The 17,925-nt window shown below is 49.7% G+C and overlaps 1 protein-coding gene across 2 annotated transcripts in view; it reads right to left on the reverse strand.

Moving 5' to 3' along the window:
• Positions 1-10,508, reverse strand: part of DRP2 (dystrophin related protein 2) — a 28,518-nt gene extending 18,010 nt beyond the window's left edge. For both annotated transcript variants that reach the window (XM_039717596.1, XM_039717597.1), the window contains exons 1-2: positions 10,096-10,508; positions 2,009-2,130 (exon numbers count right to left, since the gene is read on the reverse strand). In XM_039717596.1, coding sequence (XP_039573530.1) covers positions 2,009-2,101 — 93 coding nt within the window. In that variant the 5' untranslated portion in view covers positions 2,102-2,130; positions 10,096-10,508. The remainder of the gene's footprint in view (positions 1-2,008; positions 2,131-10,095) is intronic.
• Between the last annotated feature and the right edge of the window lie 7,417 nt (positions 10,509-17,925).

Consider the following 17,925-nt stretch of genomic DNA (forward strand, 5'->3'; position numbering starts at 1 on the left):
ATCGCTGCCGCCGTGCCAGCGGGCACTGACCCCCCAGGAATGCGCGGGGGGCGGCGGCCACACGGCCAGCCTCAATCCCAGCTTTGTCCGGCGGCATTCCAGCAGCCTCCGAGCCGCCCTAACCCCGCGGCTGCCCTCCCAGCACCGGAGGGCAGGGATGTGCCCGCCGCAGGGCAGCCCCAGGTGGGACAGCAGCGCTGGCACAGCAGCTGAAGAGCCGTCCCTGCGAGGCCAGGGCAGGGGATGCTCTGCCATGACCAGCAGAGACTTGGCCCCCATGCTGGAGCACACAGGGGTGCTTGCCAGGAAAGGGATTTAGCCAGGAAATCATCCCATCAAGGCTCAGTGACCCAGGAGGTAAATGGGTTCTTGAGATCTAATCCCAAAAAAAGTCAAAGATGCCCTTGTTGTGCCCCAGCACGGTGTTGGGTACCAGCAGATGTTCATGCCAGCTTGGACCAAGTGCAAATAGTTTCTTTTTGCCAAAAAGCTCTGGGCTGGCTTCTTGTGTCCCCCACAGTCCTGACGCCCAGAATTTTTATCATGCTCTCTTCCACCTACAGGGAGGGAAAGAAAAGCTCCCAGTATCTCTCCCTCTCTTCTCTGCCTGCACATCTGATGGGTGCTGGCCCTCCCTCTGCGACCAGCACAGCCAGCTCCTCTCCCCAGCACCCTCGGGTCCAACAGATGGGAGGGCAGCTCCCAGACTGGAGGAGGGGGCTTCAGGGAGGCACAGCTAAGGACGGGCTGTGCAGCCTGCCCAGAGCTTTCAGGACCAGCAAGGACAGGACAGGGAGGCTGTTCCCCAGGTGCCAACAGCAGCCCCTTCTAACGGGGAGCTGTCATTAACCCTGCTCCTGCTCCCCTCCTCTCTCCCAGCAAATCCCACAGAGCTCTGATCCCCTCACAGAGGCTTGGGCTGCTCAGGCAGGTCAGGAAGGCTTTTCCCTGCTCATCCTGTTCTGTCCCTCTCCCTCCTCGCTTCATTTGCCAGGCTGTTTATAACCACTGTGCACTGGTCCACACAGCATGGCACCAGCCACCCTGGGGCCAAGGAACCCCGACACCAAGAGCCTGCCCCTGCCTCATTCCTGCAGGCTGGAGCCTCTCCAGAGACAGCTCTGCCTTCCCCCTGCAGATCCCAGCCCCCGAGGCAAACAGGCCCAGGCTGGTGGTCAGCCACAGTAGGGAGAAACCCCAGGCTCAGCCCTTGCTTCTCTTGAAGCATGACAAAAAAGGAAAAGGCAGAGCTGGGACCTGGTTTGTCCTGGCAAGAACACTGCCAGTGCCCAAGGGAACCTTTGGCACTGTCCAGACAGGTGAGAGGTACCCTGGGACCAAGAGCTACAGGCAAACAGGGATCCAGAGCCTGGCACAGCCCACTCCAGGGGTGCTCAACCACCTCATGCCAGCTCAGTGCAGAGCACAGGCAGCTTTGCAGACAGTTGCCAGCACCTTTCTGTTCTTCAGTCTGCTCTGCCATTCGCCCAGGGATCCCCAGAGACCTTCCTGCCCCTCTGGTGAGGAGCCTGGCCTGGGGCTCCGAGACCCTGGGGGAAGGAGGAGGGACACCAAGGTCTGTGCCTCAAGATAATTAGATTAGTGAGAGGTCAGATTCCTCCTCTGCCTTACAGCATCCACCAGGGGTTTATTTCCCAGCTCTTCTCTGCAACCAGGAAGAGTAGAAAACCTACGTTTTCACCAAAAGCTGACATTCTTCCAAGTTTCCAGGAAAAAAAAAAAAGCCCAACCAAATACATAAGAGCAGTTAACCTCTGGTTCTTCACTGTGGGAGAGGCTCGGGGTCCAGCCCTGCAGGTGCTCTCTCCCCTGCTCTGGGGAACGCTGTGCAGCAGGAGTGCCGGAGCAGAGCACACGCTCTCCTTGAGCCATGGGGGCAGGAGCTGGCAGCCCTCCCTCCCGCAGGCACAGAGGGCCTGTCTGCCCCACAGAAAGCTGCCAGCTCTGCACCAAGGAGCCGGAGGAGGCTCCCCGAGGCAGCTCTTACCTGGGAGAGCGGGCGGGCAGCCGGGGCCGGCGGGCGCCACTCAGCACAGGGAGGGAGGACATGGAGCCATTCCTGCATCACCAGGGGCTGCATCAGCGCTGCTGCTCACGGGCATGGAGCACCTGAAAGGCAGTGTTAGAGTCCCCGGGTCAGCTTGCACCTCCTCACGGAGCTGACCCCCCTCCCAGCTGCCGGCAGCGCATGGCAGACTAAAACGAAACATCTTTTAATTTAATGTGCTTCTGCTAGTGTTGCAGTCTTGTTTCATCTAAGCATCCAACTCTTTTCTTCCACCTGGTTATGCAATTTGCTGTTAGTGAGTCCCACAGACTACACTGCACTTCTAGAAAGAGTTGGGTTTCTTGGGCTGTACAAGATGCCCATGGTTTAAAGAAAGGGAGAGAAGATCTCACTGTCATGGCCATTGTTATAGTTTGATTGAGATAACATTCACTTTCTTCCTAGCAGGTGGTACAGTATGGCTTTTAATCCAGAACAACTTATGTTTAGACAGAACAGACATATCCCTGTAACAGACAACATTTTCAAACATATTTTTTCCTTTTATATTCAGAAGGCAAATTGCCTAGAGCCCCAGCTTCATGTATCTCATACTGTGAGCTAGCTTTTTATGAGTTTTTGCTCATTATGAGCTATAAAATTCCCTTCATTATCCCCATTTTTGAACTGCATGACCTGTAAAGCCAGTTAGCAGTGGCCCCTTGACTATTCTATAGATCAGAAATGCAACCCCTGGTCACAGTGCTGCTGGGTTTTGTTGTTTGGACTCTAAATGAGCTAAAAAAGGGATTCATTTCATTGCCAGCACCATCTCAGCTTTATGGAAAGCCACGAGAAATAAAGCTCAGAGAAAACTTGGTGACTGCTATCTTACTTTGAGAAGGTAAAAATCACCTTCTCCAGCAGACAGAGCTCACATCTGCCTGGAGATGAGGCTGCTTTGAGTGATGCTGATGGAAGAAGGCTGCTGGCTCCTTCACACCCAGCTCAGCTGGACAGCTGGGGGAGCCCTCCTGGCAGGGCAGGAGCAGGAGCAGGAGCAGGAGCAGGAGCAGGAGCAGGAGCAGGAGCAGGAGCAGGAGAGGCAGCACATCCTGCAGTGACAGCTGGGGGAGCCCTCCTGGCAGGGCAGGAGCAGGAGCAGGAGCAGGAGCAGGAGAGGCAGCACATCCTGCAGTGACAGCTGAGGAGAGCCCCCCGGCCCCGCGCACACTGCCCAGCTCTGGCACCCTCACAGCCCTCACTGCCTCTCTGCCCTCAATTACACACATTAAGAGATTATCCTGTGATTTTTTTTAATCTCTTAGTGATTTTTACAGCCATAATTCGCTCCCTTTCCAGCAGAACAGCCTGTGCTGAGCTCTCCAGCAGGCTGACAGTCCAAGGTCTCGTCCTCTCCTCTCCTGCCCATTAGCACCAATGAACGCTGCAGGCTGTGCATCCCTGCTCCTCTCCCCATGCAGCCAGGGGATTATGAGGGGATTATGAGACCCACACTAATCATTATAAATTCCAGGGTCTTCAAAGCCCTCCAGCCTCTCGGTGCAAATTCACCACACCCAGCCCCAAGGGTACAGAAGATTTCTGGCAGAAGGTAACAGCACCTCCTCTCCCTCCAGTGCTTGTGCCATTTGGGCTCTGTTCCTCTAAATTACCTCTGCATGACACGCAATGTAGCCAAGATACAATTCTCAGGGTGTGAAAAGTTATTTTTCCTCAAAGCCCCCAACAGAAGAATGCCAGTGAGCTCTTCCCCAGGACTGGGAAACCCATGGCTTTTGCAGAGGGGTTCTGTGATGTCTCCCTGGAGTTGCCATCCCGAGGCCTGGGTTTTTCTGTGGCACAGTGCAGTGAAGCTGCAGGGATGTGTGCTGGCCAGAGGAGTTCAGCCAGCCCTCCAACAGCACACCCAGGGGCTCTCTGCTCTTCGTCCTCCCAGCACTGCCTGGCCCCAGCTCCTGCCAGCAGCACAGAGAACAGGAGCAGTGGTGGGCAGCTCACAGTGCTCTGACTGCACTTTGCTGAGTGCCAGACGTGCATGCACGGGGCAGGTGCAGCTCTGAGATGGGGTGGGCAGCCCTGGTCCTGCAGGTGCCCACGCTCCCTGCCAGCATCGTGGAAACAAGGACAGCCATTGCTGCCCTCCTGAGGGCTGGCTCCTTGAACTCCTCCAGGGATGGCCAAGCCCATCAGGACACAGATGGCACAGGGAACTAAAGCCTGCCCAAGGCAGCAGTCAGAACAAGCTGAGTGCCAAGCAGAGGGCACTACCCGGTCATGTCCTGTGCAGCCCCTTGCTGCCAGGAGCACTAGAGCAGGGTGGAGGGCAGGGGCTCAGCTGCCCTTTGCCACTCTGCAACAGCAAAGACAAAACCCAGGGGCAGAGAACCCAGGTAGTGTGGAACTGCCTGAGCTGCTCAGCAGCACAAAGGAGCACATTTGGGGAGAGAGAGACAACCAGACTGAGAGGCACGTCTGCAGGCAAGCCAACAGCTCCATGTGACCCCTTGCCAAATTCCCTGCTATTACTGGAACCAAGCAAGGAGAAATGCTCTTGGATCTGCTCTGCTTCTCTGCTGAGGCACACAAAACAGCTCCAGTTCTGGCACTCCTACTTCAGTGCTTCCATACAGCTCTGGGGCTGGGCACTGCAGCATGTGGAGCAGAGATTTTGTGGATGCTTCCTGGCTGAATTCCTCTTGCCTGATGCCTATGTCTGTCAAGAGCCAAACCTGGGATCCACTTTGCCTCTCCCACACCACCATTCACCCTCTGCACTCTGCTTCAGGCTGGTGCTGGAGACTCAGCACACGACAGCCAAGGTTCAACACCGTACAAACCAGACTGAAATGCAAACAAAAACTATCATCCCCACAGCCCACTGCAAGCCTCTGATTGAAAAGAGTTGAGATTCTCCTTTGGAGGACTCAGGGAACAACATGGTCAGGCTGTTCAAACAGATATAAAGTGAGCTTGGTCCCCTGGGCACAGAACAAACATCAAGGCTCAGGTGAGCAGAAGCAGGTGAGAATTTCCACAGGTGGACACTGCAAGAAGCAGTGGCAGAGTCACCATGGAGCACTGGGGCACTGCACTCACACAGTGGAGACAGCAAGGAGGGAAACCTCTTCCTCTGGTGTGCCTCAGCTGTCTGTGCAGGCACAAAGGTGTCACATCAGCCCTCAGAGGCACCAGGTACAACCTTCTTACCTGGTGCTGTTTTGCATCCTCCCCCAAGCAAAGCACCCAACACTTGCCTCTGCTCTCAGAGCACCCTGAGAGATGGAGCAGGAATGTTCCACAGTGCTGTGCTAGAGCTTCCAAACACTTCAGCACCCAAACCACTCCCGAGGTGAGACCTGGATGATCCTCCAGTTGAAAAATGAGAGAGCCAAAAATCTGGATGTTACTTTTCAACAGTTGAATGCCTGGGCATTAAAGGTATTAAAACCAAAATAATTGCCTTTTTTTCTCTTCCTCCATGAGCTGTTACAAATTCAGCCCTGGAGAGCCTGTCCCACTCCCTTCTTTCCAGGCAGTCTGACAAAGGCAGCTGGAGTAGCCTTGGCTCAAGCAGTCCTGTTTCAGCTCTGTCACACAACTCACTGCACCCCTCAGGGACCTCTGTGCTCTCTCTGCTTTCCAGACTTGCTGCAGAGCATCCCTGCTGGCTGAGGGGCTGTCCCAGCTCCTGCAGCACCTCTTCTCCACCCCAGCCAAAAGGAAGGCGACAGCTTGCCACCAGGGCACATTCTCCAATTCTGCTGCATTTGTTTAAAACCCTCCTGATAGAAACCCATACCCAAACACTGAGGGAATTCACACTGCAGCTGACCCAGTGCCTGAAGCCAGCCCCCAAGATTAGAAACCTGTCACAGGCAGTAGAGTGTAATGTTGAATTTCCAGCTCCCTACCACACATAACAGCAGCAAACACAGCATACAGGTCAAGAGGTCTCTCACTCACATGGTCTATGCTTTGAATTCCTAATTTCCTCCTAAACATTCTTCCCTGAAACTTTCCACTTCAGATCTTGGCCTATAAGGAAAAAAATATGGGAACATCTTGAGGCAAGGCAGCTCAGCTCAGCCTTTATCCCATGAGGAGAGTGGAAATACAAACATGTTCCCTGCTGCTGGAAATGTTAATGACTTTGTTGTTGTTTAACTTACTGTACAGAGAAGTAATAACATTTCAGCTCAGCATGTTCAGTGTCCTTTCAGGGGAAAGGTGGGAGGCTTGTGGATATTTCGGAGTTCAGCTCCCATGTAGATGCTAACAAAGGCAGCATTCCCAGGCTGGCAGACAGCAGGACTCCCTAGACAGCTTAACAACACATCCTGTTTCAGCAAAAAATTATTTTCTGCACTTGTAAGTAAATAATTTAAGCCTGAGATCGCAGGCCAGACGACCTAATTCCCAAGACCCCACTGGTCAAGGTTTGGTGAGAGAAAAGCAACCTTTGTCCCACTGGGATCAACAAAAAACAACACAGTTCCCTCTCAGAGCACGGGCCCTTCATCTCCACCTCTTTACAAACCCAGAACAGACACCCAAACACACTCCCACAAAAATCATCCCAACATTCTCCTGGCTGCTATGTGCTCCCATGCACCCTGGAAGGGGACTGCCAGCAATCTTCCACATGTGGGAGCGTTTCCAACCCCAACATCTGAGGGCTAAAAATCCCAGAGGCCAAAGCAGCCACTGGGCTTCACACTGCACTTCCACCAAAGAACCAGCTCCCCTTCATTAATTAAAATGAAGGGTGCTTCAACTAAGCACCTGTCCATGAGAAGTAGCATAAAACCTTGGCTGTACCTGGCAGTGAGCAAGCAGCAGAAGCTGAGTTATTCACCGAGGGTGGGTGAAGTGGGGACTCTCACATCTAATGAGCTCCTTTCTTAAATGGCCACTTGGACTTGGAGCTCATAACCAAAATGTTGTTTTAATTCAATGGATAAACAGGTGCCACACATCTTAATAAGGAAGCAGCATCCTTTCCCCTGGCTCGCTCACTCTCCATTTTCCTAAGCAACAGAATATACACACTCACACAACCTCAAACTGAAAAATTTCACCAGTTGGCTTTGCACTAGGAAACTGTGGTGATGGTGATGTCCCCACCTCACCAGGTGAGTGTGGGTGTATGCCCACAACACGGTCATGCAAAACTGACTACCCCTCTCTCTGCTCAAAAATAACTTGGGGGATTTTTCTTAAGGAAGATTGAAAACCTCAATTTCCTTTGCGTGTCGTTTCAGACTCCCAGCTGGGTTTTAAGTTGCTCCCTCTAAAGCTCACTTTTCCTAGGAACTCTTCCCATCTCTTAGCAGCTTAAAGTACTGAAATAATGAGTGGAGCAGGCAGAGGAGCCAGCTGTGAGCCCACAGCCCTGCTGGGCTGGACACAGAGGAGCTGCTGCCTGCTGGACCTGACAGACAGAAGGAGCAGGAGAAGAGTAAGCAGCAACCTCCCAAAAGGGACAGCAGAATAGGGGGCAAACCACTTGCTTAATGACTGAAAGAAGGTTGCACTGAGCATAAAAATTGAAGACATTCCTTCAGAAACGTGGCTCCTGGAGCCCTGAAACCTGCCAGTTTAAACCAGTAAAAACCTCAAGCCTTGCCTTTGCCTTTCTCCTCTAAGCACCTGAACCTTCCCTTCCCTGCTGCTGGAAGCAGCAAACAAGTTTTGCTGCATTGTGAAAAGCACATCACCCAATTGCCACGCTGTGTAACTGATCAACAGCAGTGGGAAGAGCACACCCACACTCGGTTCTGATGGCCAAGGCAATGCTGCTGACTCTGGCTGCCTTGGCACTTTGCTTCTCATTCTCACTGTAAACCTGGCACCTGCTTCTCTAAACTGAATACTCTGCCTTGCCCCCAAGGTCGTTTTTATAATAAACTCCCTGCCAAAGCACAAGGCTCCCTGGCCTTCTGAGGCCATGAATTTTATGACCAGGCTGTGTGCCCCGTGGAGTCACATTTCCTTTCCCCTACTTGAGATGTGTCAGAGTGACCTTATTCTTATGCAAAGGGAAACAGCAAAGGCAAATGGGATGGAGCAATTTTGGCTCAATTCTGAAAAGATTGGTTTCATCTTCATACACCTATGAAAATGAGAGTTTTTTGAAGACTGAGTTCTTTCTGGTCAGTGTGTCTTATTTCACGAGACTCATAATTCCTCTGTTATGGTTTTATCACAGACATCCAGGCTGAAGTGGAAGCCTTGAATGTATTTCTCAAAACATGATTATATTCATAAATTCACCATATGTCTCCAGAACTCAGGACTTTGCTTGAACCCATCCATTTAATCCCTTCCCTGTCTCACTTTGTTTGGTTTTGCAAAGAGCCACTCCAACCTGAGCAGCCCATTCACAGTTACAGCCCAGCCAGTTTTAGAGAGCAGCATTGATCTGACTCAGGCATTAATCCAGAGACATGATCCTCATCCCATCTCAGCTCCTTCAGCTGACAGAGAGGACCTGAGCACAGCATCAATCACAGCAACCCTCCAGCACCTCCCCTCCCTGCACCCCAGGCTCCCACACTTCTGGACACAGCTGCTAAATGAGACTGTGGTCCAGTTCCTTTCCAGAGCGGCACCACATCCTTGCTGACTCCAAAAACCTGCCTGGACAGCTCCACAGCAGCACAGAAAGAGCTTTCAGCACAGGAGCTGGCAGGGGAGGGTGTGAGATGGCACCAGAGCCACACGTGAGTGCCAGGAGAGAGGAAACCCCCCAGCACAGGTGAAGCTGGTGGCTGGGACCTCACACAGCTTCCTCAACAAGGGCACCGTGGTCAGGCAGGAAAGGCCATTAATGGGAATAACCAAACAAGAACTCTCCCAGATCCAGGACAGAGGTGAGCAGCAGCAGGAGAGGTGTGAGGGACCTTGGATTAGGGCACGGGGAAAACAAACTGACAAAAAACTGACTAGACTTTTTTTTTTCATCACTAAAACTCAAAATACAAACAAACACTGCTTTCTCCCAGAGAAAGTGTGGCATTTAAGGGTATGGGAATAACTGCTCCCCACCCCTGTCACTGCACACGGGCAACCTCAGCATTAAAACCCCACAAATACAATGCTGGCACTTCCACCAGTGGATCTCCACGGCTGTGCTGCTGTGCTGGAGGGAAGGCTGAAGGAACCAGGCTGGACTGGGCACCTGTAATAATCTGTGGCACTAAACCTTGAGACACCACAGCCCAGGCTGTGCTGCATGGCAGGGAGAGGGAGGCTGAGCCCTGGGAGCAGGAAAGGTCCTGTGCTTGCTGCAGGCCATCCTGCAGCCGGCCAGGGCTCATCCAGGGGAAGGTCAGTGCTGGCAATAGAAGCCCTTGGGAGGGGAGGAGGAGGAGGAACGATGAGTGGAAGGAGCTGGGGAGAAGCTGGGGGAGGGGAGGGCGGACACACGAAGGAGCAAGGCTGGCCCGCGTAAGGTGCTGAATGGAAAGGGCAGAGCCGGGGCTGTGGGCTGATCCTGGCTCGCTACGTGAGGAATATCTGGGTGCCTGCCTTGCCCTGCTGCCTGATGCTCCCAGGAAGGTGCTAGAAGGCCACCACGCTCCCTGCCCGGAGCAGCCCGGGTAAATAAACCTTCAATGAGCGGAGCATCACAGCGGCGTGCGGGAGGCGGCTGCTCCCCGGACCCGCATCCCTGGCTGCTCCCCGGACCCGCATCCCTGGCTGCTGCCCGGACCCGCATCCCTGGCTGCTGCCCGGACCCGCATCCCTGGCTGCTGCCCGGACCCGCATCCCTGGCTGCTGCCCGGACCCGCATCCCTGGCTGCTGCCCGGACCCGCATCCCTGGCTGCTCCCCAGCCTCTCCCTCGTGGAAACGCTCTCGGCCGCCTCTCCGGCTCTCACCCCGACACCCTTCCTTCCTTTCTTCTCCGCAAGTTTCCTCAGCCGCACATGCATGGGCAGCGCTGCTGCCGAGGGACACGCACACCCCCAAAGAGCGCATTTCCCACCTTGAACCATCCCTCCACATCGTCCCCTTTTGCAGCCCGGGCAGGAGTGGGAAACAAGCGTTGCCATGGCCTACCTTCCGAGCCGGCCGGGTCCGAGGCGCGGGGGCAGCGGGGCTGTGTGAATCAGCAGAGGATCCCTGTGACAGGGATGCATGCTGAGCCTCAGCACCGCTGCCTCTCCTCCTCCACCGCCCCGGCTGCTGTGTTGCTATGCGATCACATCGCCGGCAGCTCGCCCGGCTCCGGAGAGATCCCCTTGACTCGGCAAAAGGCGGCGGGGAGCAAGGACCAGCCCTGCAAGCGGCGGCCCCGAGAGCCCGGGCGGCGGAGGGAGAGCAGCGGGGAGGCAAAGACGGGCACGCACGGGAGGAGGAGACAAAATACACACCGAGAGGGGACAGGGGAGGGAGGAGGGGGGATGCACACGCTGAAAGAGCCGTGCTCTGACCTCCGGAGACCTGGCACGGGCTGCTGGGCTCAGACACGCTGCCCGCCGGCATCTCCCACCGCCCCTCGGGACGCGCGGCTCTCATTTTAGGTTAGATAGGGCCAGGCGGGTGCTGGAAAATGCCAGACACATTCGACTGCTTCCTTAAGCGCAATTTGGGTATCTGACACAAGATTTTTACAATTTAAGAATAGCCCGTTTTAAAATTAAAGGAGCAAAAATAGGATTTATCATTTAATTTCGGATGTGCGTCCCGTTCTTCATAGAAAAGAAAAATAAGTGAAGGAAGGAGGCATTTCTCTAGGCTGGGGAGATCTTTTAAATGTCAGGGTATCTCGTCTCACAAGAAACAGGAGGATTTGAGCTGCTAGCTTGGATGAGGACACAAACAGACCCAGAGCTGGGATTTTGGTCCACAGATAACAGTTTACAGTTCTTCAGATCATTCCACCCAAGAATTTCAAATTGCTCAAGCCACCAACTGATGTTATTTTCATATAACACAAAAAGAAACAGAATTAAATTACTTGGTGAGAAAGAGGATTCAAATGTAATCCCAGCTCTCTGTTTTAAGCACTAGACTGTCTCAGCCTCTCCATGGGAAAATTAAAAGTCAGAAAATACAATCTTCCTGGTCCTTGTCAGAACAGTCTTTAATGAGTCTTAGCCCATTTTTCCCCAGAGTTGACAGACTAAAGACATTATTTTTCTGCTCACAAAGTCATGTTATCCTGAAATATCAGTGCTGTTTGTAAACATTTTACATTTCTATACATTTATTCCCCATCTCAGGTGTATTCCAAAACGCAGGTTCACTCAGACCCAGGAATAGAACAGCTTCACAACTCCAACATATTCTTGAAAAATCACTCCTGGTCAAGGCAGCACTGGAAATAACAACTGGCAAACTCTCTGCAGCATCACAGGGCTTCCTGTGGGTTTATGGACAATGGGCAGAGGATGCAGCACCGAGGGACAGTGCCCAGGCCAGGGCTGTGCCCAGCAGGGTGGGGAGCCCACCACACCTTTCAGCCAGTTTGGGCACCTTACAGAGCAAAAACTTTAATCCCACTCCATGGGGATGCAAACAGATCAAAAGCTTTTATAGGTCACCAATTTAAACATGGAGAAGGTTTAACATTCAAAACATAGTTAATTTTGTGTAAAATATGCTTGACAGAGTCCTCAAGAAGCAGTGAGCTCCTTGGGGTGGTACCAGCTAGAAGCTGCAGCAGGTGGGTGGCTGACCCTGAGGAAGTTCTCCTTCATCCCAGATGGGTGCACCAGGAGTCAGGAGCAGAGCACAGTGAGGCAAGAGAACTCCTGCAACTGCACTGAAAGGAGATTTTTAAATAGCAACCTCCTCATCGTTGGTTCCAAAAGGAGCAACACTGAATACTGGGAGTACCAACCCAAGAATACTTATTCACTCCACACCTTCTGCTCTTAAAAGCTTCTTCAATAGCTCCTGCTTCCACAACAGCTGTAACATTTCTATACATTTATTCCCCATCTCAGGTGTATTCCAAAACGCAGGTTCACTCAGACCCAGGAATAGAACAGCTTCACAACTCCAACATATTCTTGAAAAATCACTCCTGGTCAAGGCAGCACTGGAAATAACAACTGGCAAACTCTCTGCAGCATCACAGGGCTTCCTGTGGGTTTATGGACAATGGGCAGAGGATGGTGCAGCACAGAGGGACAGTGCCCAGGCCAGGGCTGTGCCCAGCAGGGTGGGGAGCCCACCACACCTTTCAGCCAGTTGGGCACCTTACAGAGCAAAAACTTTAATCCCACTCCATGGGGATGCAAACAGATCAAAAGCTTTTATAGGTCACCAATTTAAACATGGAGAAGGTTTAACATTCAAAACATAGTTAATTTTGTGTAAAATATGCTTGACAGAGTCCTCAAGAAGCAGTGAGCTCCTTGGGGTGGTACCAGCTAGAAGCTGCAGCAGGTGGGTGGCTGACCCTGAGGAAGTTCTCCTTCATCCCAGATGGGTGCACCAGGAGTCAGGAGCAGAGCACAGTGAGGCAAGAGAACTCCTGCAACTGCACTGAAAGGAGATTTTTAAATAGCAACCTCCTCATCGTTGGTTCCAAAAGGAGCAACACTGAATACTGGGAGTACCAACCCAAGAATACTTATTCACTCCACACCTTCTGCTCTTAAAAGCTTCTTCAATAGCTCCTGCTTCCACAACAGCTGTACTGATGCAATAAAATCCCTCCTGGAAAGCTGTACTTAGACCAAAAATCCCAGATATGGATCAGAAGACAAAAATGAGCAGAGACTCTGCTGGGCTATTTTTGTCCATACACACAAATAAGAAATCTTGGGTTAAATAAGGAGAGTGAGGGGAGAAATAACAGCAGAGTCTGGAAGGGCTGTCCAGGCAACTCCAGAGACACCATTCTCCAGAGAGACACGAGCCAACCCGATGGCAGCATGTGTCTGTCAGCACCAGCAGCTGCAAGGGACATGACAACATGGATAAACATATCAAGGCAATTTACACATGCACACAAGACAGACATCAGCACAGAGATGTGAACAGACAGCATGAACCTCAAAAACAAGGTGCTTTCCTGTACAAGCATTCTAAATTATTGATTGTTTAAATGCAGAAGAGGAAAAAAAATCTCTTGTGTCAGTTTAGTTTAAATTATGAGGCAAACCAGAATCTCTGCTGGGAGAGCTGCTTCCAGGGCTGGGAACATCTTCCCAAGTCCTCCAATACTTTCTGTTTTAAGGATAAAATTAGGGCAAGGAGAGGAGGAATTCAGAACTCAAGGGGAAGGAGGGAGACCAGCTCGGATGTGTCATAATCGCAGCTTCCACATAAGCACTACAACTTTTTTAAGTGTATGGGAAGGTTTCTGAGATGAGAGGCTAAATTTGGTGTACTTTGAGTTCTGAAGAGAACTTAAGCCAAAAAAATCTCCCAAGGAGCTCCAAGAGCTGAGCTTCCAGAAGATACAGTGGTACTTACTTTATGTATTCCCTTAATGAAACATTTCAGACATTTTCTGGTTTATGAAACAGCAAATATGTACCTTGTTAGGAAAACTAACAATGTCCTCCCTCCCAACAGGGATATCTCAATATGCACAGTGCTAAATACAGTGTACAATCATACAATAGGTAAAAATTGGGACAGGTTTTATAAGGCTTGAACATAAAATTGACAAAGAGAGAGACAAACACAGAGACAATATTTTTAGTTTGAAAGTTTTAAAAGCTAGAAATAAGGGCTGTGTTTTCTTTCAGCCTAAATTCTGTATTACATTCTCCATATTTATTATTATTAAAGCCATTATTATTAATCACTTGTAAGCTGGAATATCCATAACACTAACTATTCTTGTATTACTAACCAAACAAAAAACATTACCTAAAATTCTGGCTTTCATATTTTCAACATAAAACTTCAGGGTTCAATATAATTAAAGGCTATTACTTCTACATTTTTCTTCCCATAAGTTCCCACCAATTAACTTTATCTTCTAAAATAGTCCTTGTCACAGGGAATTGGTTCCCAAAATGTGCAGTGTCTCTTCCTTCCTCTGAAATATCACATCTCCTGAAAGTTCATCTCTCTGGTACAGAAGAGAAAGTATTGTTACCATCCTTTGGAAACTTTGGTACATTCTTTCCCTTTCAGAGTAAAACTTTATCCATTCATCCCAATTAAAGTGTTTTGGAGAAAGATGCTTTAGCCAGGAACAGAATGTAGACTTATCCTTGTTAAAAGGAGAATACAGGCAGACACCAAGCAGAGCACTTTTCCTGGAGCCATACACCCACAGTCCTTGTGGATCCATCTGCTGAAGAAGAGTCTAGTGAGAGGCTTGTGAGCCAGGACAAGGTCCCTTATGGCTTGAAGAACTCCAGTTTCTCCCCAAGAGCCTACAAATCCCTGTTTTCCTGAGACACAGGGCTCCCTCACCTGAGTCTGCTCCTCATTAAAGCATCAGACAGCACTGTGCTCTCTCACAGCTGCCCACACCCAAACAGCTGCAGCTCTGTTTTGATTCAGGATCACTGATCTCAGTGGTTGTGCTGTTCCTGCCTGGGAAGGGGAAGCCAGAGGAACAATCTTGCACAAAGGGACAGACCTGCCCATCAATTCCAGTACATTAGACAGGCCAGCAGGTTGGGAGCAGAGCACAAAGAGCCTCCCTTCAACAAGAAGGAACAAAACTAGAATTTGGGCCCTAAGAAAATAATTTAGTTGACTGGATATTTTAACATCCTGGGGGCTTTTTTTTCTTGTTTTGTTTAAATAACTGATATAAAATAAATAACTGTACCTCTTTTGCTAGCATCAATAAGCACAAAAACCTTCCCAGAGCAGATTCTACCCTGCTGAAAGCATTTAGAAAAACAGCAGGGTACTTTCTAAACACATGGTACCTGGGGTGAGAGAGAAGAATGGGCAGAGAACTGATGCAAGCCATGCACTCAGAAACAGAATTAATCCCCCTTTTCATTTGTTCCCACACAGGCCTTGAAACAATCCCCCCAAATGAGAAATAGAGATTATAAGGGAGGAAGGAAATCTTTTCAGAGCAGCAAGTGCCAAAAGAAAAGAGTGGGTATCAAAAGAATGTAAAATAATTTGGGAGAAGAGATGAAGAAAAGATAAAATGGTAGAAAAGAAAGCAAAAGCATGCAGAAGAGGAGGGTAAGGCAGACAAGGCAGATTTCAGGGGCTGTTTTGTTCTTCAAAAGCTGTCAACACATTTACAATGTGCTTTCCATCCCCCTCCTTATTTACTGGGCCGTGCACTCAAAGGAGCAGGAAAGCAATCACACAGGAGATGCTGCAGATTCACTTGGACACAGAGCAGAGGTGCCCTAAGAGAAAGGAAACTGCTTAGTGATCCGTGCACAACAAACCATGATGGGGATGGTACAGGCCCAGAGATGAGAGAGGGCTGGCAGGAAACCTGCAGAGAGCAGCCTCTTCCTGCAGAGATCACACTGGCAGCACAGACTGGAGCAGAGCAAGTCAGGCTGCACAGGGATACAGCTGCACATAAAATATACGTTCACAGCAGAAGCTTATCCCTTAATTCTTGCAAGGAAGAGCCCAAAGGATTTGGGCAGAGAGTAAAATTTTTCAAAGTATCTGTTGCAATTTGCAGCCTAAACCCAGTGCCTGAAGCTCAGGAGCTCAGTCACATTACAGTGACTTAAATATCCCATGAGTGAGGCTGTGCTGGAACAGCCCATCCTGTGTCACGTTCCTGGCAGGTACCACAGCTTGTCTGATGCATGTTCACTCATTCCACTGCAGAAGGGGATCACGCCTCAGCCCACAGATTTCTAAACACTGTCAAGGTTAAAATGGTATTTAGAGCCTGTGTAGGTACCTGCAGGGTTTTTTTGGTATTTTTTTAAGATCAACTGTTTTGGTTTCTACATTTGTGCAAGAGCGAGCCTGGAGATTAAAGCCTTTATTAAAAAAAAAATCTTACCCTCTGTTATGCAGACTTTTTACTCCTACAAGACAGGAAGCTGAGAGGCAGAGAGGCATCCTCACAAGGTACACACACCTTGCAGGATGTGATTTGTGTACTTCAACACCTCCCTTGCCAACTATAATTACTTGGACAGGTCTAACAGCTACCTACAGTTCTCTCAGGAATCCTGATGCCCAAAACCACACCACCAAATGCTAAGGACATAAAAGGCATTCTTGGTCAAAAGCAAGGTTTGGTGGCATCCAATCTTCATCAGAACATAATTGTTGCTTCCATTTTAAAAAGCAGAGCTGTAATGAGGGAAACCCATTGGTGCAACATAAGTCATCTTTCCTGGAAGAAAATACTTGAAGACTTTGTTCTTTCATCATCCAGAGCACGATTTTTACCAATCTCTGTCATTTTTCATCCAGACTAGATGCATCCTCTGACTAAAGAGCACATAAAGAGCTCCCTCACACACTCTCTCAGGAGCCATGGAGCTACAAATCAGCCCAGTGTGTATTATTAATGACAAGTTATCAGAAGATCTAGGACAACAGCCAGGCAGGAGTTTCACTGAGCTGTGATTCTATGGAGAAAATGAACCCTTTGCCAGGTCAGATCCCAGTTTTCCCTGCTCCTGTGTCCACTGTGCACAGATTTGTGATAAGCCATTTTGTCCCAGCAGCCAGGAGGTGATTACCCTGCCCCAGAGGCCTCACAACTGAGCTTTGCCTAAAAGACAAAGGTAACCAAGTGAGGAGACACTGGGTAGAGGCACAAAAATCTCAAAGATTGTATCAAAAAAAGGGAAAGTGAATTTTATTTTGGTAGCAGTTAAATGTTATTAGAAGAGTTCAGGAGCACCCATATTGGCAGTTGTTAGAGCTGCAGTACAAGCCTCAGAGATTCCATTTTCTGAGTGGTTACAGCTGTACCACCTTCTAAATCCTTGGGTCCTGATTTATTCATGGCATTAGGAATGCAAAATGCAAGCAGAGGGAAGTAGGCCAACAAAAGAATAGAAAGCAGGGATACAGAGGAACCAGTTTCTTCATTCCAGCTGAAAACAGGTTGAAATTATTAACTCTTTCAGAGCAAGCTCTCTCTGAAAGGGCAGTAGACTCTGATGCATAAAGATGCACAAACGAGCCTCCCACCACAAAATCAAAATAATGAACAGAAACACAAAGCAAACATGGCTTCAGAAGAATAATTCAGATTCACTCTAGCCCAAGGCATTTGGATTTTCAGATGCATAATGCTCACTGTGTCTGACAGGGAGGGGTTAATGGCTTTGCTTGTGTGAACTGGGGACCAGATGTTCAGCTGGTGCAACTCCACACAGACCCATTAGAAATCAGTGGAGCTGTGGCTGCTTACCCCAGACAGGCTTCTGGCCCAGTACCTTGAAATCCTATTTAATACCCACTCAGATTTTTCCAAAGGGAGAGGCCTCACTTTTTGAAATCAGATAAAAAGCTACTAGCAATGCCACAGGATGCAGTTAAACTGAAACGGCCACTGGCATGGCCTGTTTATGATGTTACAAAACCCCTAAATCAAAAGCCTGCAGAAGCCTTGTGATAACACCCAGCACTGTTGTTTCTGCTACAATTTCATAGTGTCCACCTACCTGACAATGGCAGAAATAGGCATGAGAGGTAAATCACTCATTTGTCACTTACCAGGAAATGGATGGGTCTTGACTGTGTCCATTTTAGTCCTCAGAGCAGCTTTGGTCAGCCAAGTCTTTGAGCACATGCTTTTAACTGAAAATGGTCTGCAAAATTTACTGTGATGATTCAAATGCAAAGAGCAAGCAGGGGAAAAAAGATAAGAAAATAAAAAAGATACAGTAGCACATTCCTCCCTAAAAGGGCCATTCTTGCACTCAAGTGAAATACTACTCAGATAGTTAGAGGGGGAAAAAGAGAAGAATAATATTCAAATGTCAAAAAAGAAAAGTTACCACAGCA

Source organism: Passer montanus, unplaced genomic scaffold (assembly GCF_014805655.1).
Source record: "Passer montanus isolate IOZ18808 unplaced genomic scaffold, ASM1480565v1 scaffold38, whole genome shotgun sequence".
Taxonomy (NCBI): Eukaryota; Metazoa; Chordata; class Aves; order Passeriformes; family Passeridae; genus Passer; species Passer montanus.